Source organism: Embiotoca jacksoni, unplaced genomic scaffold (genome assembly GCF_022577435.1).
Source record: "Embiotoca jacksoni isolate LCO1_2020_lvr unplaced genomic scaffold, fEmbJac1.0.p SCAF_53, whole genome shotgun sequence".
Taxonomy (NCBI): Eukaryota; Metazoa; Chordata; class Actinopteri; family Embiotocidae; genus Embiotoca; species Embiotoca jacksoni.
Window position 1 is genome coordinate 1,750,079 of NW_027185407.1, and position 26,642 is coordinate 1,776,720.

The 26,642-nt window shown below is 44.2% G+C and overlaps 2 protein-coding genes across 7 annotated transcripts in view; both read left to right on the forward strand.

Moving 5' to 3' along the window:
- Positions 1-6,436, forward strand: part of syt14a (synaptotagmin XIVa) — a 36,841-nt gene extending 30,405 nt beyond the window's left edge. For all 5 annotated transcript variants that reach the window (XM_069172410.1, XM_069172408.1, XM_069172409.1 and 2 more), the window contains one exon: positions 1,678-6,436. In XM_069172410.1, the coding sequence (XP_069028511.1) occupies positions 1,678-1,991 (314 nt within the window). In that variant the 3' untranslated portion in view covers positions 1,992-6,436. The remainder of the gene's footprint in view (positions 1-1,677) is intronic.
- Positions 6,437-7,958: 1,522 nt separating this feature from the next.
- On the forward strand, positions 7,959-26,199 carry sertad4 (SERTA domain containing 4). Of its 2 annotated transcripts, none has more exons than XM_069172414.1 (4): positions 7,959-8,762; positions 20,779-20,953; positions 21,637-21,755; positions 22,052-26,199. In XM_069172414.1, exons 2-4 carry the CDS (start codon positions 20,800-20,802, stop codon positions 22,937-22,939), a joined length of 1,161 nt encoding a protein of 386 aa, XP_069028515.1. In that variant the 5' UTR covers positions 7,959-8,762; positions 20,779-20,799; the 3' UTR covers positions 22,940-26,199. The 2 variants fall into 2 exon arrangements, with proteins under 2 accessions (XP_069028515.1, XP_069028516.1); XM_069172415.1 differs by having other exon boundaries at positions 7,959-8,758.
- The last annotated feature ends 443 nt before the right edge of the window (positions 26,200-26,642 follow it).

Here is a 26,642-nt window from a genome sequence, read left to right on the forward strand (position 1 = left end):
CTAAATGACTAGCTGGTAGATTGTGATATTGTTTGTACCTTCGCTGAATCCATGTACCGTGTAGTCTTCAAATTGTCGTTAGAAAATAGTCACATCTGTTAACAGTGAAAAAACCCTTTGTGCAAAATCCTCACGAAGGCCTTGATTGACTTTGTGCGTCTCACAAAGTGGAAAGAACACGGTGGAAGACGTGGAGCAATTTCCAAGCTCCTTTTTCTATCATTTCAAAACAGTACCAAGCGACGAGTCAAGTTAATCATCAGCCGCAGCCACTCTCATTCAGCAACAATACGAAGAGCCACGCATCACCGCTGCTGACCACTTAAGGCATCCACAGCTCCGCGGAGCCCATTCAGCCGCAGTCAAAAAAGAAATCAAGGCTATTTTTTTCTCTCTGCTTTTATGTCAAAGAGAGCAACTGAATGTGTGATTCAAGGCGGTGAGCGAGGCGTTGGAAGGCAGCTGGCACTCGACAGCATGAAAGCATCTGCAATTCATTCCTTCTACTCCCTCTTAGACGGGAACATAATACGCGGCATTATTACGGCGCGCGGCTGTAGACGAGGGGCGAAACACTCTCAAAGACCCATTGTGATTGCCAGTCTTCTTCATTTACTTTCTGGATTTGATGTCATGATTTCTGCATGGAAATGAGGAGTGAATACGGAAACCGTGAATGCCGAAATCACTTGATAATGGCAGTGTTTTTCTCTTTTGCTTTTTCCTCTTTGGAGTCAAATGAATGAGATTTATTGGGAATTATGATTTTTGGAATATGCACTGATTTACAATGACATAGATGGGAATCAGCTGGGAAATAAAAGGTGGTGCATTCGTCACACGTTAGTCACATAACCCGTGTTATTAGATCTATATTCTTCCGTACCGCTAATCCGCCTCAAAGAATATGTTTTCTGTTTGATTACGAAGATATTTTTTCACATCTTGAAAGATTAAAGACATGACATGTTGGAGTTATGTCACTATATGTTTGGGTTTGGTTTTTTTTTTGGGGGGGGGGGGGTTACTAAACATGCATATCCTCCACAAAATATGAGTCACGTTTTGGACGCGGCACATTTCGGGACACCGCCCTGGGCTGTAAAAGTCTGTGCACAAGTCACGTGATGACACTGACATTATGTCAAAGTCAAGGAAAATAATAGCAGCTCCCTCGAGGTATTTCCTGAATTAATTTTAGCCACATCGTTTGTTTCAGAAGGGGCTCCTCGTCCTGGAAGCAGAAGCATCACTAACTTTCTCAGGTCCGTTTTTATGTTCGACACTCTCCCCGACTTCAGGTTAGATTTACAGTAGTTGCATAGCAACAAGACCGAAGCAACGCTCCCCGCATCCTTTGAGCTGTGTGCTTTGTGTTTGATCAGCAGTAAACCGCTTTCTATACGGTCATGAGCTCACGTCAACGGCAGAGACGTTATTACAAGAGGGAAGGTTTTCTGCAGAGGAAAGACAGCTGCAGCAGGTGTACTGATTACATTCAAAGAGAATACACTTGAGAGACAAAAGGATTTTGCACAAAGGACCCATAACTCAAGCCCACTAGCCGATTTCTCCCAAGAAAACACTCTTTTTTTTTTAGCATCTCAAACGTAGCGTAGAAAATATTTCATCCATCATTTCCCCAGTAACTGTCGCCTCCACCTGCTTCCTGTCTAGATACGTACGTTAAGCTGACCTTACTCAACTCCATCGGCCACGAGATGTCCAAGTGCAAGACATCCATCTGTCGAGGTCAGCCCAACCCCACCTACAAAGAGACGTTTGTCTTCCAGGTAGCTCTTTTCCAGCTCTCGGACGTCACGCTCATCCTCTCCGTCTACAACAAGCGCAGCATGAAGCGCAAGGAGATAATCGGTTGGATTTCACTGGGCCTCAACAGCTCCGGAGAGGAGGAGCTCACCCACTGGACTCAGATGAAAGAGTCCAAAGGACAGCAGGTTTGCCGCTGGCACAGTTTGCTGGAGTCCTAACAGCGGCAGCAGGAGTGAAGCGTGCGAGGATAACTGCACAGAGCAGTTGTCGTTCCAGATGGGCGTGAAACGGAGAAGTTGAGCAAGGAAAGAGGGGGGGGTGGGAACGTCGTCCGGCGAACCGACGAAAGGAAAGCCACGGGACCACGTGTCTGCGCTCAGAGTCCAGCTTAGCGTGGCGTGAGCATTTTCATGGCTCTAATGGAAAAATCACCGACAGCCATTGATTAGTCGTACGGCCAATAATGCAATGCCATTTATTTATTTATTTATTTTTTTTTAATGGATTGCCTTGTAATGACCTTTGAGTTTCTGTAGATGGCACCTTTTTGGTCTGTTGAACTAGCTGAGCTGGGGTCCGCTCCAAGAAGCAGGCTCTGGATAACACTGATGACTAAATTATCGTCTGGTAGTTTAAAGTGGCTCCGCCGGCTCAAACAACAGGATTATTCTTCATCTCATCAGAAAGGTTTTAATTAGGGTTCCCTCTCTCCTGCCTACTCTAACAAGTTTATGAGCTGAATTTAAGGGTTGAACAAGAAAAAAGTCCCTAATTGACCGTAAGATGTCAAGTACTTTCTTCTTTCTTGTTAACACCACCATTGTTAGAGGAAGTTAGTTTCTTACTATGAGTTGTAGCTTCATACATGAAGACAGCATTTTTGGTTTTGGTTAATTCACAAGAGAGATTTTTATATTTTATTAAATAGGAGAGATTTTTATGTTTTATGTTATTTCCCCTCACTTTTGTCATTGCTTTGAAGTGGGTGTGGCTTATTTGGAAAAAGACAACGGCCTGTATTTCCACACAGCCATCAGTGTTTAAATATTTAAAACCAACCTGGTAGCATGTAATACACCTTTCTGTCCACAAGAGGAGACGATGTTTTTTTTATTACATTTTGCTTCCCCGATAAGGAAAGTAAGGTGATTTGGGTTTAGGCCCCAAAAACCGTGTGGTTAAGTTTAGAAAAAGGTCACGGTTTGAGTTAAAGTAAGTACGTTTACATCACATACTGTACATCTTCTAAGTTGTTACGTAACTTAAACACTTTACGTAACCTACTGACATTTCTTAAAAGAAATCCAGGCTTTCTCTCAGACTTGACCTGGACCAGAACTCCTCCCTCCTCGTACTTCATCACATGATCTCCGTCACATGACCTCCCTTGTCATTCATGCGTACATACGGTATCCTCTTGTGGACGTACGAGCGCGTTACACTCCTTGGTGTGAAACCGGCATCTTGAATCACAATCAGACCGTTGTGTGATTGTCTGTTTACGGCTGCAAAGCCACAAAAAGTAGAAAAGCATTATTTCCAGGAACTTTCCGAGGAACTAAAATATTCCTTTTATCTGCAGTTTGTATGCGGCCGTAAAGATGAGACAGATTAGTCAACGGGTGATAAATCATTCTGTCGTTTATCAACCGTTTTACAAGTGATGATGATTTAACACAATTTGAATCAAGACCTTTTGATTGCCATCCCAGATTGAGGTCTGTATGAATATACACTGACCCATCTATCGCAGGGTTTCTCCTGTTGCAATGAAATAAAACGTTCTTTACAGCTGCAGATTTTTTTTAAATGTCAGTTGTAAAATGGTTGGAGGGGAAAAAAGAAATGGGAATCAGCAACGTTCACAAGTCCCACCCCAAAACACCCGGCCACAAGCAGGGACTTTCATTAGGGTGTGTAAAGCAACCTCCAGGGAAATTCATTATAATCCTGCTTCCTGAGGTAGAACTGCAGCTCGTGTTACAAATGACCTCAAACAAAACCACATCACAAGAGACAGATTAGAATTTTAGAGCGATTAACTCTTAATGATTTTTAACTAAATGCCATGTTGTCATGTTTTTTTGTAGCAAATTTCTTATTTCTTCATGATTTCCTCTCAGTCAACACTGCCAAGGTAAAACAAAAAAACAGTTTGAAGCTCAGCCTAAGTAAACAAAACAACAACTAAATCATTTTCGCCGTGTATGTCAGACAAATGACCTGACATCAGTGACAGCGGAAGTGTCACGGTTCGACGGAATAAGAGTTTTACGTTGTCGAGATATTTTTGGAAATCATTGGTCTGAGGAGGCGCTGACAGACTTACTGTAGTACTTACTGTGGTGGTTTTGTGATCTTGACTTTCCATTCAAAAGTTACACAAAAATGTCAAAGGACTTTTTAACAATACATTTAAGACACTTAAAAAAAAAAAAAATAGAAGTAACTCATTACATCACAGGAGATCGGTGAGAAGAAAACCAACCTGTTAGCCTCCTTTTAGCTGCTCTGGTGCTATAGAAGAGCTGTGGCTGCACACACAGAAGCCTTATAGTTTTAGTTTAACCTTTCTTCTCTTAGTGAACCCAGTTCAAAAACAGACACAGACACACCCTGCATCCATAGTTAGAGAAAAGCACACGGTACGTCACCGCTCAGCCTCACGGGAGGGAATTCAAAACTCTGATGAGGTGGAATGATTTCACGAGAGCTGCAGCGTGCAGAAGGTCTGCAGGCGAAGGGGTTGCGACTTCTCGCTTCATTTCATTTACAGACAACAGAAAATACATATACTCTTTACTGTGCCTGTGGTTGTGGTGAAAGCTAGCTTTGTGCTGTGATTACCAAGTGTGTGTGTGTGTGTGTGTGTGTGTGTGTGTGTGTGTGTGTGTGTGTGTTGACTGGAGACGGTGCAGTAAAGGGGGCGTTTGTGGTTATAGGTAGTTGTTGCATTTTCTTGTTGAGTGTGACACTGATTTTAACTCGAAAAAATAACACACTTCTTGATTGTCTGGCATATTCTTTATATCAGTAAATGTTTTCTTATCTATTTTTGTATCCACAACGGGGAAAAGAAATCATATCCGGACAGTTATGAGTAAATCAAATATTAACCCACTCTGTGAGCAATACTGTCCTGGATTGCTTTTATTGTTTCCGTATGTGTTTAAGAGGAGAAAGTAACGTGTTTAAAAGCTCAGGTCTCGTTTACGTTCCCTTCTCTGAAACTAGAAGGAGGCGTGATGGAAACCGGCGAGCGGAGCTCCTCTCAAAACCATCTGTCAGGACTTTTCCGCTTTGATGCTTTCGAGCAGTGTGAAACAGAAGCACAGCCTTTACAGCACAACAGTGAAACACACCGTGTGAAAGCTGAAGCTCATTTCCTCTAATGGGAACTCAAATCTGTTTCTTTAAATCAACCTTTGTCCTTTTATTTGGCTTTAATAAATAGATTCTTATGTGACATTAGACAACCTACAAAAATCAGAGCGATCGTGTTGAATCAGCAGAAGAAGTGTGGGGATATTTATAGCTGTGAAGTGTGATCACTTATCTCAGTGGGTGTCTGATGGCAGACAACATTATTATTCCAGAGGAAGTTTGTTTAAATGTCTCCCTCGATAATCAATATGAACAAAAAATAAATAACCTCTTAAAAATGTTATTCTAAATATATATTTAGACTTTCCCTAACTTGTGTTTTGAATTCTTTTGCTATCAAATACAGAATCAGAAAAAAGCCAAAATGATTTACCGAATAAACACTAAATTTAAATTTTAAATATTTAGACTGTCCGGGCGGCTGCCCGACTTCGCCCAGCTGGGATCGGCCCCGGGCCCCCCATGATCCTGTTCGGGTCAAAGCACGTAGATCGACAGATAGATGGATATTTAATGTGGAAAACTATCAACGTCAATCAGTGTGCTTTGAATTTTGGAGAAGATGAGCTGAATCAAACATGATTTTTAATGTGGTTTTAGAGTTTGCAAATACAGCAAAATCACAAATTGTGCCCAATATTGAAAAAAATAAATAAACAAAACACAATTTTACGTTCAGGTTATTAAACTTTCACCGTAAGTCAGAAAATTCAGGCGACCAACATAAAATCCCGGAAAATAAAATTGTATTTGAGTTCGTATGCTTCAAAAAAAATATAATAAAGTTTAAAAAAAGAAGCAAAATATTTCCCTGCTCTAAATTCAGTGGTGGATAAATCCAAAGAAGTATTTTTTCCATTTAATCAGATGATTATAAATTCAAATGATATCGGCACTCCTTTGCTTCCATACAAAATGACATGAATCTGGTAAACAAAGCTTTTCAGCTCTTTCACAAGCTGTGTTCCACTAATACGACTTTTTAAAACAGAATGCTTTGCAGTATTGTTTCTTAAGCTTTCATTTTCTTGACACGTTTTGAAGAATCTTCTGCTTTTTAATGCTTTTATTAATCAGTGATCTTGTTTTTATTTTATTTTGGAAACGACCCGTGCCCCGGACGGCACCGGTGCCTTACTGTTTTTCACTCAGCAACTTTGTGTCACGGTGTCTTAACGTACTTGTAAATGTACTTTTCTTCTGTACATCAGGCTGAGTTTGATTTGTGAAATCGTCTGACAAATTGATTTATATCAATAAATCAAGAATTTGTATGTGATGATATTGTTTCAAAAAAAAAAAAAAAACAAGAATGAAAAGAAAAAGAAACATGCTTGTGTTGGAGTAGGTTTTTTTTGTGTCACTGAACAGTTGTTTGTTTTGTACTTTGAGTGTTGAATGCCTTCATATGATTATTGAAGTCAACAGAATTTGGCTTCCCTCGCATTGTCTCAGTACAACCAACAGGTGGAGCAACCATTGCATTTTACTTCCTGTTTGGTAGTGTTTGAACAACCACAACTTTATAAACTTTTAACTTTTTGTTCTGAACTTCACGCGACCAGATTTCACATTCATTTAAATGAGTGCTGCAACATTTTTCTCTGAAATGAGATTGCGTGCATCTCTTAAGTGGAGTAGTTACCTAATGGCTCGTTTGAGTGAAAACAATTTTCTGCCCTAAAGGCACAGCTCCTCCCAAATATTTACTTCTGTCCTCGACCAAGAAATAATGAAAATGGCATCAAGTCAGAAATGGAAAAATACAAAAACATTTTGTCTTCAGCTGGATATCTGTAAAGTCCTACATGTGTCGTTTGAGTCTAAATTTGATTTATTTATTTTGTCCTGCAGAGGAGAAAAGCATTTCTTTTTGTTGACCATTTGGCGAGCTTCACTTTTATTGAATCGACAGATAACAACTTTCAAGCCATCCGGTTTTGTTCCTCTCTGCAGGAATGTGTTTGTGTTGGAGGTTTAACTGTATTGAATCTCCTGCTTTGTGCGATCTTAGCAGTAGTTTGAGCCATTTAAAAAGAGAAGGGAGTAGAAAACAAGATACGAAATATAAGGTTTTTACAATGAACTGTGTTCTCCAGCACATTCCTCAGCTGAGCGCAGAACAAAGCTTCAGAGGGAGAAACACTGGAAAATCGGATTCAGTGGCTGCTGCTGCTGAATCAAAGGGGAAATGCAGAACAGATGAGAGGGGCTCGCTCCCTCCCCTCTCTTTGTCGGTCACATCCCTGCAGAGCAGATCTCCAACGCGCAACCCGTTTAAAAAAAAAAAAAAAAAAAAGTGTTAGGATGCCTTCAGGAGCTGTCGGGAAATTGTCCAACCACGAGTGCACAGGATCAAACATTTAGGAAACAGTCAGTGGTGCAGAAAATACAAAATAAAAAAACTAATGATATCTGAGTATCGGTAAAATCTGTTATATTGATGACACAGAAACAATTTAAGTAACACTGATGGATCATCGCTCGGGTGGAAATCTGAATCACAACAATGAAGCACTCATAAATCAGCACCATTTTACAGCAACATGAAACTGACAACTGTTTTGATGGTGGACTCATTGTTTCGCATTGTTCAAGCAGAAATATCAAATAATTGCTGGTTCCAGATATAATTATTGTCGGACAAAAAAATATACTGAGATTGTTTTTTTACATACCAAAGGATTCATTTTTTAAATCGGCTATGAGGCACATAAAGCAATATTAAAAAAATAAATTTAAAAAAAAACAAGTCCGTTGTCTGCAGCCATTATTTCCGACAGGAAATTTGCTGTTTCATGTGAAACACATTTTTTTTTAAATGTTTCACGTAGTCATTTTGGCTCTGGAAATATAAATGGAAGTTGTTTTTCTTCATTGTTTCCTAACGTTTCGCAGCCCAAACAATTGATCATTTAATCGACAACATCACTGATACGTCCATCGATCGTAAAACGAAAAGTGGAATTCAAAAGCGTCACCGACGAGTCAACAACACCTCGAGGATCGAGCGAGGTGTTAAATGTCCGAGCCGCCCCTGAACTCCTCAGCAGTAGTTGACTGGCAGGGATGGAGCTGCGACGCTGGTGTTGTTTTCGCCGCCGCACGTCCGCGATAACTGTCAGCACGGCCGGGGCGACGTGAGCAGCTCGCGACCATCCGGTAAAAACAAAAAGAAACGCAAAAAGCACCGTGAATGGACTACAACACGAAGAACCGAGGCTCACCTTCATCCCGTCACTGAAGACGAGACCAAACAACAGCTGCCAACGTTTTACCGACACCGAGAGGAGGAAAAAAAAAAAAAAAAAAAAAAAGCGCGTGGGAATGCATCGCGCGGGTTTACTGAGAGAAACGCGCGCACTTTGTGATTAGTATGGAGACAAGTAGCTAATTAAGTAATAATTACATAAGTAGCGTTCAAAGAGCTCGTGTGGTTCGCGTGTCTGCTCGTGGTCTATAATTAGAACAAGGCAGAGCCACCGGAGGACACGTTGTGTTTATCCAGCAGGAGTTTTTCAGTTATCACCGACGCACCTTGGATTTCACTCGTTGTCACAAAGCGAGTGTGGAGCCGAGGACGAGGTCCGGACAATTCAAGGCAGGTAAGACAACGAGCTTTCTGCTCGATGTGTGGAGATGTGGCCGCTTATTGACTTCTATGTTTAAAAAGTAAAACTGTAGGGGGAAAAAAAATAATATATATATTTATAGATGCTTTAAGAATTTAGTTTGTTTATTTTAATGACACACTGGAAAGTGCACCTTTGTTGACGCCCACACTTAATACTTGATATGCAATTTGCAGTATTTTATGAGATTTAAATAACAACTTCTGATGTTATTATAATGTACTACATGTTCAGTTGTAATCGTTTCGAGTCGAGGCAACGTGGTTAACGTGCTGAATGTTATAAACGGAACTGATCAGATCGGCCACCGCAGGATTCATGAGAACCAGCGCAGTCAATAGCTCACTAGTAAGACATGACAGAGACCCTGGTCGAACACATTATGCAGGCTGACATAACCAGCCGCCCTCCTGGCACCCATCCAGCCTCACTTCATTATTTTGTGGCGACTGCTCTTGGCTGCAAATCCTGAAGTGGCGGTTGCATGTATTACTGCTGCCTTCTGAAAGGAAAAAGAAAGAGAGGGGGGGGGGGGGGCGATTTAGCTGAATTTCTGAGCTTCTGTTGTCTCCTTGATGTCATTTCTCTGCTTTCTGAGGCTTAGTGTCACAAGCATCCACTCCACTCAGGATGGACTATTAACACCCTGTTTGCCCCAGAAAGGATAAAAAAAATAAAATAAAGAAATAAATTCCATCATTCGTTCAACGGAGTAAGAGCAAAACAAACAAACACCGTCTCCCTTCTGCCTCTGCTGCTGTTTTGAGTGAAATAAAGGGCCTGAAGCTCAGTGGGCCGGTAACAGGGTTGGATGCACTTCACCTCCACGCTGCCAATAACATCCGGAGTCACTCGCCAGGAATTCCACCTTTTGCTATTTGTTTCCTTTGGAGGGGAAACGTGTGTTATTTGGAATATAGTGAGGCAGCAACAGGGAGGAACATCCAGCTCCGACCCGACTCCCGGACCAGAGCGGAGGGGCTGGAACAAGAGGAAGCGTTCTCTCCTTTTGCGGCGCGCTGGACGCCGTCCTGGCATCCAGCTCGGGCACGTTGGATGCCAGATTCCTTCCTCTCCGCCGCCTGCCAAAGGCCCTCCACCCCATCGTCTTTATCAAAAGCCCTCGCTTGCGATTTCCCCTCCTTCAGTTCTGTCGCGGCGCTATCAATCATATCTGGCTCTCAGCAGACTCTTCTGCTCATTAAGGATGTGAACCTGTAGGTAGCCTGCAGCCCCCCCCAGCCATTCATCTCCCTCAGCGGGGCGCACAGACTCACATCTGGAGCGGCATTTCAAAACACGGCTCTCAGCAGACGCCGAGTTGCGCTGCCGAAGGAGAGTCGGTTCATTTTTTTTTTTTTAAAGGCAGACGTTGTGCCAAAGCATAAAATTAGCAAAGTCTGCGGCTCAGACACAAACCTGTGATGGTTTTTAATCTGCCAAAGAAGCAGAAATGCAGCAGGTGTAGAGGCTGATGTTCAGTACGCTGCTGCGTGAAGACGATGCTGACGGCATGTCATCGGTGATGATTGATGGCTGGCTTCAAATCCTTCCCTTTGTCCCTCTCTGCTCTTTTCAGGTTTCAGCCAAGACAATTTGAGCTGCTTGCGTGTGCGTGCGTGTGCGTGTGCGTGCGTGTGTGTGTGTGTGTGTGTGTGTGTGTGTGTGTGTGTGTGTGTGTGTGTGTGTGTGTCAGGACCGCAGGGTGTAGCCCCAGACTTCTTTTTTCCCCCTTCAGGCACTGCTTCCCCATCATGAATATGCCTTTTGTGCTCCACAACTACACGGTGAGCAACTTAAAGAGGAAAAGGATAGCACACGTTTTTGTTTCTGCAGAAGGGTAAAAATAGAGGAAGGTGTGACACGACTTTTTATTTATAGAAAAGGACATCATGGCTTCACCTACGCTGAGAAAGAAGCTGCATTTATGACCTGAGAACCTGCATTTACTCAAAAAAACGGTTATTTTCTCACAGTTTTAATGTGATGTATTTAGACCTGCGTAGGAACGTCCACTTATTCAGACCCAACGAACGCAACATGTACAAACACTGCTGCAAAATGACTCAAATTCCACCAAGTACAAGTAGTTTATTATTTATGGTAAATGCGAACATCTGACCCCCTTTATTCGCTTTGAAAATGACCTTCAAAATCCCTGTTGGTTCAGGAGGAAATGATATCGCGCTGTTTTTTGTTTTTTTGTTTTTTTTAAACATACCGATGCCCTTGTCCGTCTTTTATGTCGTGCATCCACCTCTGGGAGCGTCGGCAGTGACGTACCCGGCGAGCCGCGGCCCCGTTAACCCTCACAGCCACAACAAGCCGTGCCCAGATCGTCCATAATGCAGCTGCCTTGTCACAACACATGTGTCACCACTCAGCAAGGAGAGCGCCGGGTGAAAGCCCGGAGGCCCCTGAACCCAGCTTAGTCACGCCACCGCGGCCAAGACGGCCCTCTGATAGCTCCTGACAGGCTGCAAGCTGGCACAAACACAATCAAAGATGCAACCCACAAACAAAAAAAGAAGAAGAAAACGCCAACATATCGCAGCACAGGAGAGGAACGGGAGGCTCGCTGTTGTTTTTGTCCTTGAAACAAACCAGACAAGAACGATGATGTTGGATTCTGCAAAAGTGATGCCGGTATTTAATTCTTACTTTCTACATCAGCTTGTGGACATACGTTAGTGGGAATCCAATATAAACGTAATTCAAATAAATGGAGATCACTTGAAAAGTCTGAAAAACACTTAGAGATGATGAGAATGTACCTGTTGTCTTCTTAATTTATATTTCAATAGGGACTAATGATATTCATTGAAATGAGTTGAACTCACAGTCTGGATATAAAAGAGTTCGTAGCTTCAGGTCTGTAAAATGGTTCCGATCCAGAAGTGTCTTCAGCTGCAATACCTCCGAGTGCCACTAGAGGTCGGCTCCAAAAAGCCTCCGGCTCCATAGACTCCCATTCAACTTCTCTCATCAAATCCAAAGTGAATAAAATGTGTCCATCAGTTATCTCGGTGTTGTTAGCTAAAGTCACTCCTTCTTCTTAGTTTTCTGGAGGTCCATCTGAAAATAATCCCTCATTCATTAGAAAAGAAGATTCAAGAAGACCTGTTTTGGGGGGCGTGTCTGTTTGATTGACAGGCCTGTGGTGCAGTCAGGTTACAGCTATCGTCACAGTTTCCAATCAGTCGTACCCATTCCTCCCCCAGCTCGTCCAAATATGGTCGCTTCCTGCTCCAAACCGCTCTGAAAGCTTCATAACGGCCGTTCACCAACCAGCGATGACGTCACTGCTGGTTGCTGATTGGTTGAATGATGGCAGAGAGCATCGTTAGCATACATCGCTGCTGTTGATCTCAAAGAGGCTGTTAAGTGCAAGTTTTTGTGAAAGCCCCCCCCCAAAAAAAAAATCCCAAATGTATCTTTGGACCATTGATTTATTTTGCGAACATGCTCCTGCTCCATCTCCGGCTCTCCTCTCTGATTTATTCAGCGCGGCTCGTCTCGGTGTTGCTGTGTGACTGCGGTCCACTTTACTAGCGGGGGGCTAATTGCTTTCTATCGGAGTGCCTCGGTTTTGATTCATGCGCGTACAGTGCTTTGTTGTTTCTGCTCTGAAGGAGAACTTGATGTCATGAAACCTATTATCTATTCTCTATCTGTTCTCTCTCGCTGCGTGCTCCGTCCTCTGATGACTTGTTGATGGGAAGTGGGCCGTATGTTGGTTTATAGTTTCAGATGCTGATCGACATCAGATGATATTCTCTCCTGCAGATTATTCGTCATTAGCCCACTTTCTGCCAGCTGCTGTCAACCTTCAGGTTTTTGTTTTAGCTTGTTGGTAGATTGTGTCTTGATCTGTGTTTAAAGATGCATTAACTGAAACTTCAGCATCTCATTTCTGTAAACTTCATTATCAATAAAAAACCCACATGGTAAAATATTTAATTTGAAATGTAGACCACTAATAACAGAATATTAAAAAGCAGTAATAAATATCAGAATCGGAGTATTTTATAACACCAGATGAAGAGAGAGTTTTGGGATTTGCAGTTTTTATTTCGTCTTAAATAACCAAGTCTCCATTTAACTGGAGTACGAATTCAGATAATCAGCAAATATGCAAATGAACGCTTCAATCCACTAGTGTTACGTGAACGATAAGAGTAGGGCTCAACAAGATAAACAGCTGGTGGAGTTAATTCTCCAGTTGATGAGGGCACATTGAGATGTCATCGCTAAAAAAAGCACGTCAAGCCTCCAGCGTTGGAAAACAATGTGAAAGGAAACCCTGATTGGAAAAATGAGTTTGCTTTGTGTCAGAGGCTCCTCGTCTCTCCACACATCTGAATCTTTGGACTTGTTTCTCTTCACTGGGACTCTAGATGCATGTAGTATGTTTTCTTTTTATTGATCTCCCATCTCAGCTCAGTTCAAACACCTTTTTGAGCTACTTTTAACTTTTAGTTATAAAAAAACAGGCACTTCATGACCTGCAAAATCACTGCCAGCAGTTGCACTTTTTTGGAGTTGCGTTTTTTTTGACGATGCTGTTTGTTCTCTTCTTAATCACATCTGTACTAAAGCTGATACCATCGGGACGTCGACAGAATTGCTTCAATACTATCTGTTATCAAAAACACATTTGGTATTAGATTTTGATACATCGGCCAGATCCACATTAAGTTTCGATTTTGAAATTCATGACTTCTTTTACCTTTTACGCAAGTAAATGTCATCAGCGTCACTGAGCCACACTGTTTACCGTTAAATAATCCACTGTTTTTACTTGAGTATGTTAATCTCCCCTCGATGCATTTAACAGTGCTACACTGCTGCTGAAATAGAGGGTCAAAAATGAAATAACGTTATTCAGTGTAGAGTCACCAAGATTATTTCCAATATCTGTTTTCTCTTGTTGGGTTTTTTTGACCTCAGAAATTCTGCAAAAAGCTTCTTTTTCCAAACATTTTTTGGTGGATTTGAAGTGTTGTGTGTCCTTCAGTAAAACTGTTCAGCGAACATCTACAGATAGCATGAGATGTGTATCCGGGAACATCAGCAAGTTGGAGCTACAAAAGACACTTTGATTTCTACCATACTGTTGGATGTAATTTAGTTTTTGTTCAAATGCATTTCATAAAGCTGGTATTAAAAAAAAGGTAACATTAAGGAACCAGTATTGAAGTGCAGGAGTTGATAGCGGTATCGAATATTGTTTTTGTGCACTTTTTGTTTTCATAGATGAGACCCTGATTTCATGCATACTTGGGGAGGGATGACCAACAGGTCCACGGCAGGTGTTTGTTCTGTATGTGATAGGATATTCAATCCATCATTTGGAGATGAGATTCAGTCCTCGAAGGTGCTTGTAAGGAGAGAGACAGTTGAACCGAAGCATCGGCGTGCTGCAGGTGACCAGGTAGCAGCAGAACGATACAACAGGTACTCCACATGTGACAGCTTTCAGCGGCCCTGTCGAATCCCATCAGCATTCAGTATCTGTGTGAGCAGAGGCAGTAGCCATCAGACTAAAAAGAAATGCAGGGGAGCGGCGAAGGCAGCGCCGGCACTCGACTTTTCCCTCTTCCTGCGAGATTCAAAGCGCCTGCTGTGAGATCACAGCGCTCGGAGGAAGCTCGCCGCTGAAGCTCCCCGTCAACGCAACCACAGGCAGCTCTTTCTGGGCTACACCCACTTATCTTCTCACTGCGGAGATATGTCACTTAGATTTGGTCCACCACACACACACACACACACACACACACACACACACACACACACACACACACACCTGCGTCTGTGCTGTACTGACACACTCTGACAGGAGCTGACATTGTCAAGAGTGACTTATAAAAAGGATTTGCTTTGCTTTGTGCTCATATGCACAAGGTTACTGTCAGCGTCCTTGCCAACGCTCTCTACTGTGTATTTAATCCATTTTACTTCACTCTGCTGCATGATTGCACAATCACATGTTCAGTAAACCTTCACAGTCAGTTTGTCTTTTCTTTTTTTTGGACAGTTAGGTAGAAAATCTAGCGTTTAGTTGTATTAGGATTTGACTGCTAATCATAAATAATCACAGTTAATCCTGCTGGTCTTAAAGTACTGTTAGTCTATCTTTGGGAAAAAGAGCAAAATGGAAAGAATAGATTTGCTCGAGATGAGTGTGGATTACATTTTTACATTGTTACAAGCTGCTGATAATTTTACTGCATCATGAAAAGGGAACATTTTCCCAGAAACACGTAATCGTGCAGTAATAACGCCGCCGTGTCAACGTATACGAAACCGTACAACATACCCAACAGCAGTTTCTGGAGTCAGTCTTTATTGAGCCCGTGTTCCTGTTGAACTGGGTGTGTATGTCATTTGTGGTAATGCAATGTGGCAGAACATAATCTTACCGACACACTCGTGTCCTCTGCAGAATTCCCTGTTTCATAATTTATCTGCTTAACTCTGTGCCGTCGTGACACGTCGCATGTTTGTGCGCCGCGAAGACGCTCACGGGCCGCGGAAAACCACAGACGTCTTTTTCCTGCTATCGTTCCCCCGAGGCTCGGAAATACTTCGTGAAAACTTGCCCAAAAGAACAGGGAGTAAACACTTAACGTGCACACACACACACACACACACACACACACACACACACACACACACACACACACACACAGTGAGACTCTGACACACATGCTGGATCGATTAGCATTTTTGAGGCTGCAGAGAAAAATACTTTGCGAGAGCACAAAGTTTATTAGTTTCATAGTCCCTCTGAATCATTGGACAAATGCAATCTTCCCCCACGTTTGGCGTAAATATTCGTTTTTCTTGAAATGTTTTTTATGAAGTGTTCTGTGAGGGCAAATAAGTGGAACTTCCAAACTGTCTGGATAACGAACCTAAAACAAACCTCCCCTGTATATTCATGGACTTTTAGCAGACGGTCGTGGTTTACCCACCGACGTATCAGAACTGCCTGCGACCGCAGACTGAACAGCTTTCATCCTAAAAACCTGCCGTGCAGCAAATGCAAACAAAATGGAAAAGGAGCTGCTGGCGGTGGGACGGTCCTCTCGTCCCAGCATGCAGCAGGGGAACGTGTGCAGACAAAACCAGGAGGTATAGAGCGATGAAGAGCGACAGGGAGGTTCAAATAGGAACCAGCTATGTTACAGACGGTTTTACCAAAAACAAGTAAGGATGAATTTTATGACGGCACACAACCTGCTGAGCAGGCAGAATAAAGGGAGGGATTATCCCCAAATGGTGATTAAAAACACATTCCTTCTACACGTTTGTATTTTGTGACTTTTTCAGAGCTGCAATGAGTAATTGACTTGATGATAAAAAAAATTTTTTTAAAAGAATATTATTAGGCAATTTGATGACTCTTTTGTGTTATATTTCCCGCAAAGAAGCGAGACATTGATTGGCTTCAGCTTTTCAAATGAGAATGTTTTGAGCATTTGTACTCGGTGGTGTTTGTGGTGCTCGAGTTGACATGACTTTGGTTTAAAGGTGCTCACATTCGTGTGCGCCCTCGAGCGTGCATAACATCAACTATAAAAGCATTACTTCATATTGCAGGTTTAAATGCCACCATGCTTCATCCCAAGGCTCTTTTCTTTTTCTTTTTTTAAATTCCACCTGAAAAGAAACGGATGCAAACCTGGAAGGTCAAAAGGAACCACTTCTGGCTCTGTGGACAAGAGACACTCGGAGAGATTTTGAAAGACATTCGGTCTCCTTGTCCCATCACAAGTCCAAACTGACATTCATCACTAAACCTGTTATAAAAATGTGTAACTTCCGCTCAACCAAATCTGATGCGACAGAAATGAATGCTTCATCCGTTTTAATCCCAGGAGACCTCCTCGGTGAATGTGCCACGCTCGGTAACCTTTGACAAATGGCGAGATGGAGCCTGGTCCGACTACACGGACCTCCAGAATGAAAGCGGGTAAGGTCATAGTTCAAGAAGAAGCTACTTTTACAAGGAGGACTGGAGATCGGGTACCAACCAGACGACTTCCCCCTTCGATGAAGGAGGTTGGAGTTGCTTGCAGGCAGGGAATTGTAGTAAAGTGGACATTCTTCCATTGGATCAGGATTTAGGCTCGAAAGGTAAAGCGAGGACGCTCGTAAAGAAAGTTTCAAGGCGCCTGGCAGACATTGTTCAAGCATCTTGTGGAACCAGTCTCGGTGTCTTCTGTCTCTTTCGTGCCACCTGCTGCAGGACTCTTTGTGTCTGGTGTGTTTTGGGGTCTTTGTCGTGCTGTAGAATGATTATTGGACCAGTCAGGCGTCTCCCTGATGATTCTGGGTTGATGGTTTACAATCCAAACATCTTCCCAGTCCTGCACATGCAGATGTTACCGCTGCAAACAACAACAGGATTTGATCTAGTAAATGCTTCAGCTGCTAAATGCACCTCTTACAGTAGGACGAATGAATACCTCCAGTATATTTGTGATCCGTGTGACTGCCGTGGCCTTGGTTGACTTTCCCTCCGAAACGTTTGAGGACACAACAAGCTGTGCATGTGTGAGTGTCGGGCTGTCGATCTCAGCGCTGGAGGCAGCGAGTCAATCACAGCGGCAGAAATCATCCCTGCGGGCGATCTGTCTCCACTCATGACAAGGCTCCTCAGGCACTTATCTTTCCTTCCCTGACTCATTCTGTCTATCCAGCCCTCCCTCCACGTCTCCCCCATCCTCTCCTCCCTTTCTCCACCGCTCTCCGTCTCCCTCCCACGGTTTGTCTCGTGCCCCGGCACCACAATTAAGTTCTCATCATCAAAGGGGTGTAATGAGAACGAAGGCGAGATGGAGAGTCAGACGGAGTCGGGGAGCTGCGAGAGAGGGAAGATAAGAGGGATGAAGCTGTGAATGAACACACACTCCTACCTACGCACAGGATTTTCTTTCTCCTCAAATACACACTCTTGTTCGATACACACACACACACACACACACACACACACACACACACTCGCTCTCAGTCACTTTCACTTTCCTGCAAGATGTAGACAGTAAGCGAGAAAGAGATCCGACCCCCCCGGGAGGTTTCTCTCTCCTCGTTCCTTGTTTTTATTTCTCAACCCTCCATTTCTTCCTTCCTCTTTCACAGACGCACACACACTTGTTCACACTGTCTCCCCCTCCTCCTCCTCCTCCCTCTCCCTCCCTCCTCCGCCTCCCCCTCCTCCTTTTCTTTGAAGAACAAGAAGTATTGCTGTACATGTAGGGAAGCTGCTCTGCTGGTATTCTCATTGTGTTTTTTTTTCTCTTTCCCTTCACCCCCCCGGTTCAGCGAGCTGTCAGCTGTGACCGCTGTTGAAAGGATGTCAGCGATAGAGAGCGAGTGTGAGAGGGATTGAGACTGGGGGGATGAAAGAGACAGTAAAGGAGGCGGAGGAGGGATGTCGAGATGGAGGTCCCTACGGAGGGCAGAGGAGGAGTGATGGCTTGCTTGTTTCTTTGTGCCCGAGCAAACGTAACAACAGCAGCGGTGAGGGGAGGTGATGGAGGGGAAAACAGCTGAGGGGGAGATGAGGAGGGCCGGAGCTGCTAATTAGCGCTTAATAACGGTGACATAATTGGCCCGAGTTGGTGGTCCTGAGGTGGGGGAGCTCACAAGTATGATTTGACTACATTATGAAATATGAATAATCCATAATGTACGCCTCACTACTTCCAGCTGGGTTCTCTCACATCATACGTGACAGAAATAATCCTGGATGTGGAAGTAAACTCAAATTTGTGGCTTTTTTTTTTGGTCACAAATTTCAGATGTCTTATTCCCTGTGTGTCACACTCATTCTTACTGTTACATCACAGTGTTGACCCGAGGCAACTTGAGACACGTGTCTCCTGCACAGTTCTCGTACCCATTTGGTATTTTTGTGCAGCGTTTGTTTCACAACGACGTAAAATATCATCCCTCACTAGCTTCCCACCAACTGCTGCTAACTATTCAAACCTTTTTTCATTACTGAGCTTTATGGTGATTTTTTTTACAAAACAAAAATGAGATCCGAACTAAATAGAAAAAGTAACCTCTAGATTCATAATCAGTGATGATTATACAGACGACAAAGCAGCTTACTGTTGCAACAACGCATCTTCAGCGGTCTGAACTCAGCTCACGTTCCCTCGTAGCAGATGAACAATCCACGAGAGGAAGAGCTGATCTCGGAGGCTCAAACCACGACGTCACGGACAACTCTGGCCTGTTATCTCGCTGCTCATTTTGCTGACACCTCCTGCTTAAAACCCAAAACGTCTGAAGGATCGTGAGGCCCAGCTTTCACCGTCTGAGTGATTTGAGGCCGTTCTTATCCAATGAAACGTGCGTCTTCTTAACTTAATCGACCCAAAATGGTTTTGCTCACAAGCTGTTTGACCTTCAGCGCGGGGAACTGAGGATCATCTCTGTGGATATCAAGCATTTTTTCAGACGTCAGTATGCTTCAAACAAATTGGTTGTCTGTTTATATTTGTTTATGTTGTTCACATGACTCGGCACGTCTTCGCCCTCGCTATGACGACAGAAAGACAACCGGTATAAACCCCGAGCAACTCTGGAGAAGGAATGAGATCCTGCATCCGGTTCCATGTGTCGGTGTCGAGGTGGCAGCTCATCGGGTTTCCTGTTCATGAGATGAAAACATTGAGAGACTGATGCAACAACTGCAGTGAAGCGGGAGTGTTGCATCAGTGAAGTTGACTTTTGATCTGAAACTCGGTCCGCTGTGTTCCTGCTGTTGTGTGTACTCCAGTCCTCCCCGGGGATGAGTAGATTGGGTTGGTGAGAGCGCCGCCGTCTGAGTGGGATGTTTCCGAGGCTGGAGGTGTGTCTGATTAGTCCGTTAAAGGCAAACACTAGAAACGGCGGCACGGAGAAATAAAACTGTTCAGCCGAGCACAGCCGAGAGATTATTGAAGCGGACATTTTAATCAGCTACCCAACAGGGGTGAAGCCTGAGATGGTGTCGCCTCAGCTCGGTCTGTCAGGATGGTTGTGGGTGTTGATATCTGCTCATGCGGGCAGGTGGAGGAGGGGAAGGTGGTCCGGCTGCTGATGCCTCACACAGCTGGCTTTCTACTCTGCATAAAGAAATAACGGCCGCTCTTCACTGTGATCAAAAGGACGATGCGGTTTCTCTCGGCGGATTCTCAGAATCGCTTCCTCCTCGGCGTCGTCACAGTACGGCTGTTTTCAGATTAAAGAATAATCGTTGATGCGTCGGACTCGTGCTTCTTCTTTTCTGTATCACTTTCATTTCAAATGTTTTATTTGGAAATGAACAAAACTTCAAATCAAACAGGCCCGTTGGAAACCTTTTGTCGAGTGCACTTGACCCGCTGCCGCTCTGCACAGCAGCGTCGTTGCTTCCTAGATTATCACACCGCTGACACCGGCTTCTCGGTGCCAATTTTGAACGCGTGGGATCCGTTTCGCCGAACAAAATGGTGTCAAACATCTCGCTAACTCTCCCACCAACTAACCAACAGGGGACTGGTGGTGCGAGTGGGTGTCATTTCTCCATCTGTGTCCCTCGCAGTTAACAGATCTGCCAACCATCTGCCAATTCTTTTAGTGCTCACCATTATTGTCGTTCAGATTCGTCATGCAGCTTGAACAGAAGCTGGTTTCTCCTCCACGCACAATCAGTGTATCTGCCAGCATCAGATAAACAGCCTGTTAACATTCACCGCATCATTAGCAAAGCATATGCAGAATGCTTTATGTGATTTATGGAAATAACGTGGTCAGTGTTATCGTGAATAGTTTCCAAACTGGTTCTGAATCAACCGCTGATCGTTGACAGAACGTTGATGGACGCCTCCAATAAACTAAAGTAACCTCAGTTTATCGTTCCGTTTCCTCATTTTTAATGATGTCGTATCTCGTCGACAGCTGACTGCTTGATTGCGCTGACTCTTTTTTCCACTCTTGTTTTTTCCAGACGTGCATCAGAGAGAGAGAGATGACCCTGGTTTTGTCCATGAATCCTTTCCTGGACCCAGAGGGAGACCCTCCGCTCTCCGCCTACCAGCCCATCTGGGAGTCGGAGCGCTGCACCAAGACGTGCCTTCCCAACGCGGCGCCGCCGTGCAGCTCTGAAGAACCGTTCACACAAGGTGCCTTCATTCAGTCGGTCATTACAACTTGTTTGTTCACGTAATGTTCATCAAAATGCCCGTCTGTCCGAACCGCTGAATAAGCAACTTGCTCTCCGTGAGACAAAATGTAGTTAAACGTGCAGGACTGCTCGATGCAGAGCTGCTTAGCACTAACCAGCTGACTGCAGGAGCTTCTTGCTTCAATGACCTTGACAGTGTAATTCAGAGGTTCCTCATAACACAGACTAACACCTTGCTGTTGAATCTCCATTTAAATTGAGTTGCAAAAGAAAATGCAGTGCAACTGAATGCAGATTAGTCAGAAGTTTGCTGTCTGCTTTTATTGATGTATTACACACCTGTTTACACTGACCTCAGGTCTGTTATATTTATATTGAAATATTCCAGTAGTATGAGCATTGAACTGTTTTTGGTAGTTATATAGATGCTCAAGAACGTCGTCTTTAAATGCTGCACGTCAGCTGTCCAGGTCATATTATATCACATGCGGTGTTGGTTCTTTGTTTTTACGCCGACCTTGAAATAAGAAACACTTTAATGCTATTAAGTCTCTTTAATCAGTTTTATTTATATACTCTTGTCTAATCTGTCTAATACACAGGAGTAATGGAAACAGTATATAATCCAACTAAATCAATCCAGTTGATTTATGGTTCTGTTGTCTCTCTCTGTCTCTGCAGAACCGCCCTGCAGACGAGTTCCTGATCATGTTTCAGTCTCGAGGATCGCGTACTTCAAAAGGAAGTTTGTTGATGATGATGATGAGCCTCCCTTCAGCTTCAGGACGTACTGCCAGACTGTAAGTCGCGATGCACCGACAGGCATGAATCTTTTTTCTGTTGGACATTTTTATTGTGAACTCAGAGGACATCAGTTAAGTAGGTGGTCCTTCAACGTGGCCCAGGCCTCCGCTAAAGAATGGGACCACGTGTCTCGGACCACCTCCGAGCTGTCGTCTGAGGAGATGGGATGTCGTCACTCTGAGTAGTCTCCATGGTAACTCCAGGTCTGACCAGAGCCTGAGTTCTATCTCCGTATGTGTTTGACTCACCGAGGCGACATCCAGGTAGATCTTAACGTGACTCTGTCCCTCAGGTCGCCCCGGTCCTGGAGGAGCGTGCCCACGTGCTGCGCCTCTCTCTGGAGAAGATGCGATTCATCGACGACCCCGAAGCGTTCCTCCGACGCTCCGTCCTCGTCAATAATCTCCTCCGGCGTCTGCGGGCCGAGATCCTGCTCCAGAGCACCGACTGGTGCTTCCCGCCCAACCCGCCGTTCACCGCCGGGCCCTGCGTGCTGCCGCCCGGCCCGAGCCCCGCCCACCAGGCACTCCACCGAGCGGTACCCACCCGGATCTGCTTGGCCCCCCAAGCCGGTCCGCCCTTTCGCAAGCGTTTCCGAATGGTCCGTGGAGGGCAGGGGGATCTTCGTCCGGACTGCGCCCAGACATGCTGCTGCATCTACGCGGCGGCGGCGGCCGCAGGACATTACCTCCACCTCCCGTTCTCCATGTACGACGCTACGCTCGCCGCCTGCCCGTCCACGCCTCACTCCTCCTCCTCCTCCTTCTTTCAGCTCGCCAGTCATAGCAAGTTAGGGCTGACCATGGCGGTGGATGATCACGACGATGAGGACGAAGACGGTGAGGAGGAGGAGGAGGAAAACGAAGACGAAGAAGAAGAGAGGGAGGAAGAGGAGGAAGAGGAAGATGATGAGCGAAGACAAGCGGGCCCTTCTGTTGACGTTAAGGACAAATCGAGCCAGAAAAGTAGGACTAGGACCTTACTGGGTCACGAACACGCAAGGACAGAGGACAGCTGCATGACAGATAGGGTAGGAGTGGAGGAGGGAGAGCCGGAGGAGGAGGAGGAAGAGGAGGAGGAAGAGGAGCAGCTTGTGAGACCTTGTCAGTGGGACTCTTCTGCCACAGATAGAGAGCTCCACAAATTTAGCTTGTGGCACCGCAGGGCTCATAAACAATAACGGTGCTTTCAGAGAAGTTAGTGACATCGTCAGTCTGTTAGGATGAAACGTAACGATGACGACAACTGTCTTCATCAGTTGAAGATTATTTCTCCTCATAGCAAATTAAGATGTAAGCTACCTACACTATAGTAATGCCAAGTCAGCTTTATTTGAATGGTATAATGTACTCCAGAGCGGCACACGGACACAAATGTTTGCATTACAGTCAGATAAAAAAAACAAAAATACAAAAAAACAGTCACTTCTTGGCCACTGGACACAATCTCTTCAACCATGATAAAGACCGAGATCACATGTGGTGGGATCTTAGATCCCGACGGTGACGCTGGCTATTGCACTGTCTCAAAGACCATTTTCAAGCCCCACAGCACAAAACTAAAGGTCTCAAATGGGGCTTCTTATTGGTGCAACGGTCTCCATTCAGGACCCTAAACTAGCCTATGAAAAAAATGGGTTGTGGATTGGGGTGTGTGTGTGTGTGTGTGTCTCTGTGTGTGTGTGTGTGTGTGTCTCTGTGTGTCTGTGTGTGTGTGTGTGTGCAAGATGTAGCATTTTAAAACTTGATTTTAAGCTGTTGTTTTTCCGAATCAACGGGGGAGACACATGATTATGTGGGCTAGTTGATTTTGACGCTGTCTCAGGCAATGGCAAGCGACTGTGCTGCGGCGGCGGCACGATGTGTACACTTCAAATTACTTTCAGACAACACAATCATGAACATTGTTAAATCACAATTTAAAGTGCCTTCGTGTTTTTATAGATACGTGTATGTTGTGTGTTAATGTGATGGATCTTGTTGCTAAGTAGCTCTCTTGCATTCCAAGTGACTGCGTTTGACTAAAACAGGACAAAGGCATGTTGTTAAATGCAGGGAAACTTTCAAATGTTGTTTAAAGGTTAAAATTTTAAAGCAAACTAAATTTCCACACCCAAAAAGTGTCGTTTTTACTTCAAAATGCATGTTTTCTAGCACTTCCTGTCTTGACAAAGCACAAACTTACAGCCAACTTTTAAGGACGGACGTTAAAGCCTCGAAAATCAAAATGTGTTCAAAAGCTCATTCGTGTTTGTTAGATTCAAGCAGAAAAAGGTTTGTTCTGGTTTGGTTGTTCTGTCCATTGATGGAGGTTCACTGAAAATGACATGAATCTGACAACAAAAAACTGGATCTCACGTACGTTTACAACATTTAAAGATGACGTTTTCAGCGTGACAATAAGACGATGGAAAAACACCAATGTTGATTTTGCCGTTGAACTTGGGGTCAGTTGTGGGTGGTGTTACCGGAACGCGCCTCTCCTGTTCCCGATCTTTATGTTGAGCCAAGTTAATGATCATCACATCGACATTTTTCATTTAAACTCTCAAAAGCAACAAAAACCAAACCGTGGCTATTGTTTGAACATCTTGAACTCTTCCTTCAACTTTCACAGTGCGCCCTTCCTCTGTAGATTCACACCTATTTCTGAGTTGCTGTCAAAAAGTTCAGAGACAAAAAAACCCACCCCAACATTGTCCCTGTGCAGCGACACTCGTCTCCCAGCGCTCCCGCCACACTTGAATCTCTTCCACGGTGTCAAAACGGCGACCCTTCAGCTTGAACTCCATTTTTGGGAACAGAGAGAAGCGGCGGGGAGCCAAGTCTGGGGAGCGACGATTCTGTTGCTGCAGATGAGAAACCTGCCAGTTTTCAGAGTCCATCGTCCTGCTGGAGGACCCCGTTGCCATCATGTCGTTTCGGCTAAATGTTCTCCCTCAGACGTCTCCGGTCGTCCCGGTCCAACTCGGTGTGGACAGTCGGACCCTGAGGGAACGCTGATTCCTGACCTGACGCAGCTTCTTCAGTTTTGGACACGAACGTTGAATTCCTCCCAAAAACACATCGTCTGCCTCATTTTCTGAGTTTGACACAAAAGTCTGATGTTTCTCTGCTCAAGTTGCAGTTCGACGGTGAAACTGCAAATGCAAAAGTACCTTTGGTCACAAAAACGTGTAACAGGTGCTGATTTTGATCAAGTGATGTAATTTGGGATATGAAAGGTTTTTTTTTCGTACACGATGCAACAGGAACGGTCTCTGAACTTTCTGATCACACTTTGTATGGTGCCCAAAGTTTTCTTACAATTTTAGCAGCTACAATCGAGCAGTGAAGTCACATTCGTTGCTGCAGAGCATCGTCATCATCATCATCATCATCATCATCATAAAATGGACTGGAAACACTCAAAGACAGACACGGTACCAAACCAGTTCTTACCTTTATGAGCCTTTCCGACGGCATGATCAGTAGTTTCTTCTTTGTTGCTGTGTCTCGTTTGGGACTTCTGAAGATCAGATGATTACAAACCCAAACCAAAGCTGTTAAAAAAAAAAGGAAAGATTATATCCAAATGTTGTGTTTTCTTTCTTGTGACGTACCTTAAGGCCCAAGTTGTTGTTTGGATGGATGGATGATGGATGGATGGATGATTGATGGGTGGATGATGGATGATGGAGCGATGGATGGATGGATGATTGATGGGTGGATGGAGGGAAGGAGGGAGGGAGGGATTGATGGATGGATTGATGATTGATGGATGGATGGATGGATGGATGGATGGATGGATGATGGATGGATGATTGATTGATGGATGATGGATGATGGAGTGATGGATGGATGGATGATTGATGGATGGATGATGGAGTGATGGATGGATTGATGATTGATTGATTGATGGATGGATGATTGATGGATGATTGATTGATGGATGATGGAGTGATGGATGGATTGATGATTGATGGATGGATGGATGGATGGATGGATGATTGATGGATGGATGATGGAGTGATGGATGGATGGATGATTGATGGATGGATGATGGATGATGGAGTGATGGATGGATTGATGATTGATTGATTGATGGATGGATGATTGATGGATGGATGGATGATTGATGGTCGTGTGTTTGTGGAAGCGTTCCATGTCCTTCCCATTTTCTGGTGTAAAAAAACCACCCGAATGACATCAGTGACTTCTGGAAGAGAAGTTGAGCCTCTTTCATTTAATGTCTGGAAGCCCTGAATGAAGGAAACCAGTCGTTACCTGTGGTACTTTTTAAATGAAAGGATCTGACAAAGCAATATTTGTTTCTGAGACGAGAACATGTAACTGCATTGTCTGTTATTAAAAACAACAAAAAGAGCGTCTGCTCAGATAATTTTATGTGATGTTCTGTGCCAAGTGTAAAGATCAGTAAAAGAAATGTTTAAAAACCCAACATCGCTTCCTCTTTGATTCATTTCCATCCCGACGGTGTTGATCCGTGCAGCCTTCAGATGCAACACGATGAGTCTGCTTATTGAATTGGTTCCCGTCCTGTCGGCTGCTCGGCGGAGTGCAGAACCGCAGCGAGCTGCACTTCCAAATGTCTCTCAGGTGTCACTTTGCCGTTCAAGTCATGTTAATCTTTCTGACATTACACTCCGTGCAGTCACCTCCACGCTCCTCCCGGCGCCGCCTGCCGTATCTATTGTCCCTGGAAATTCACTCCGTGCAACATAAAACACACCCGTCCGCCTGCATCCATTACACCCACAGATAAGACGGGCACTATTTCAAAATATGCAATTCCACATTCATGATTACTTGTTGTTGTGACTGCTAAAAATGCTCCTGGCATAAAGCAGCCTGTTTGCATGCAGCTGTCATCCGCCGGCGTCG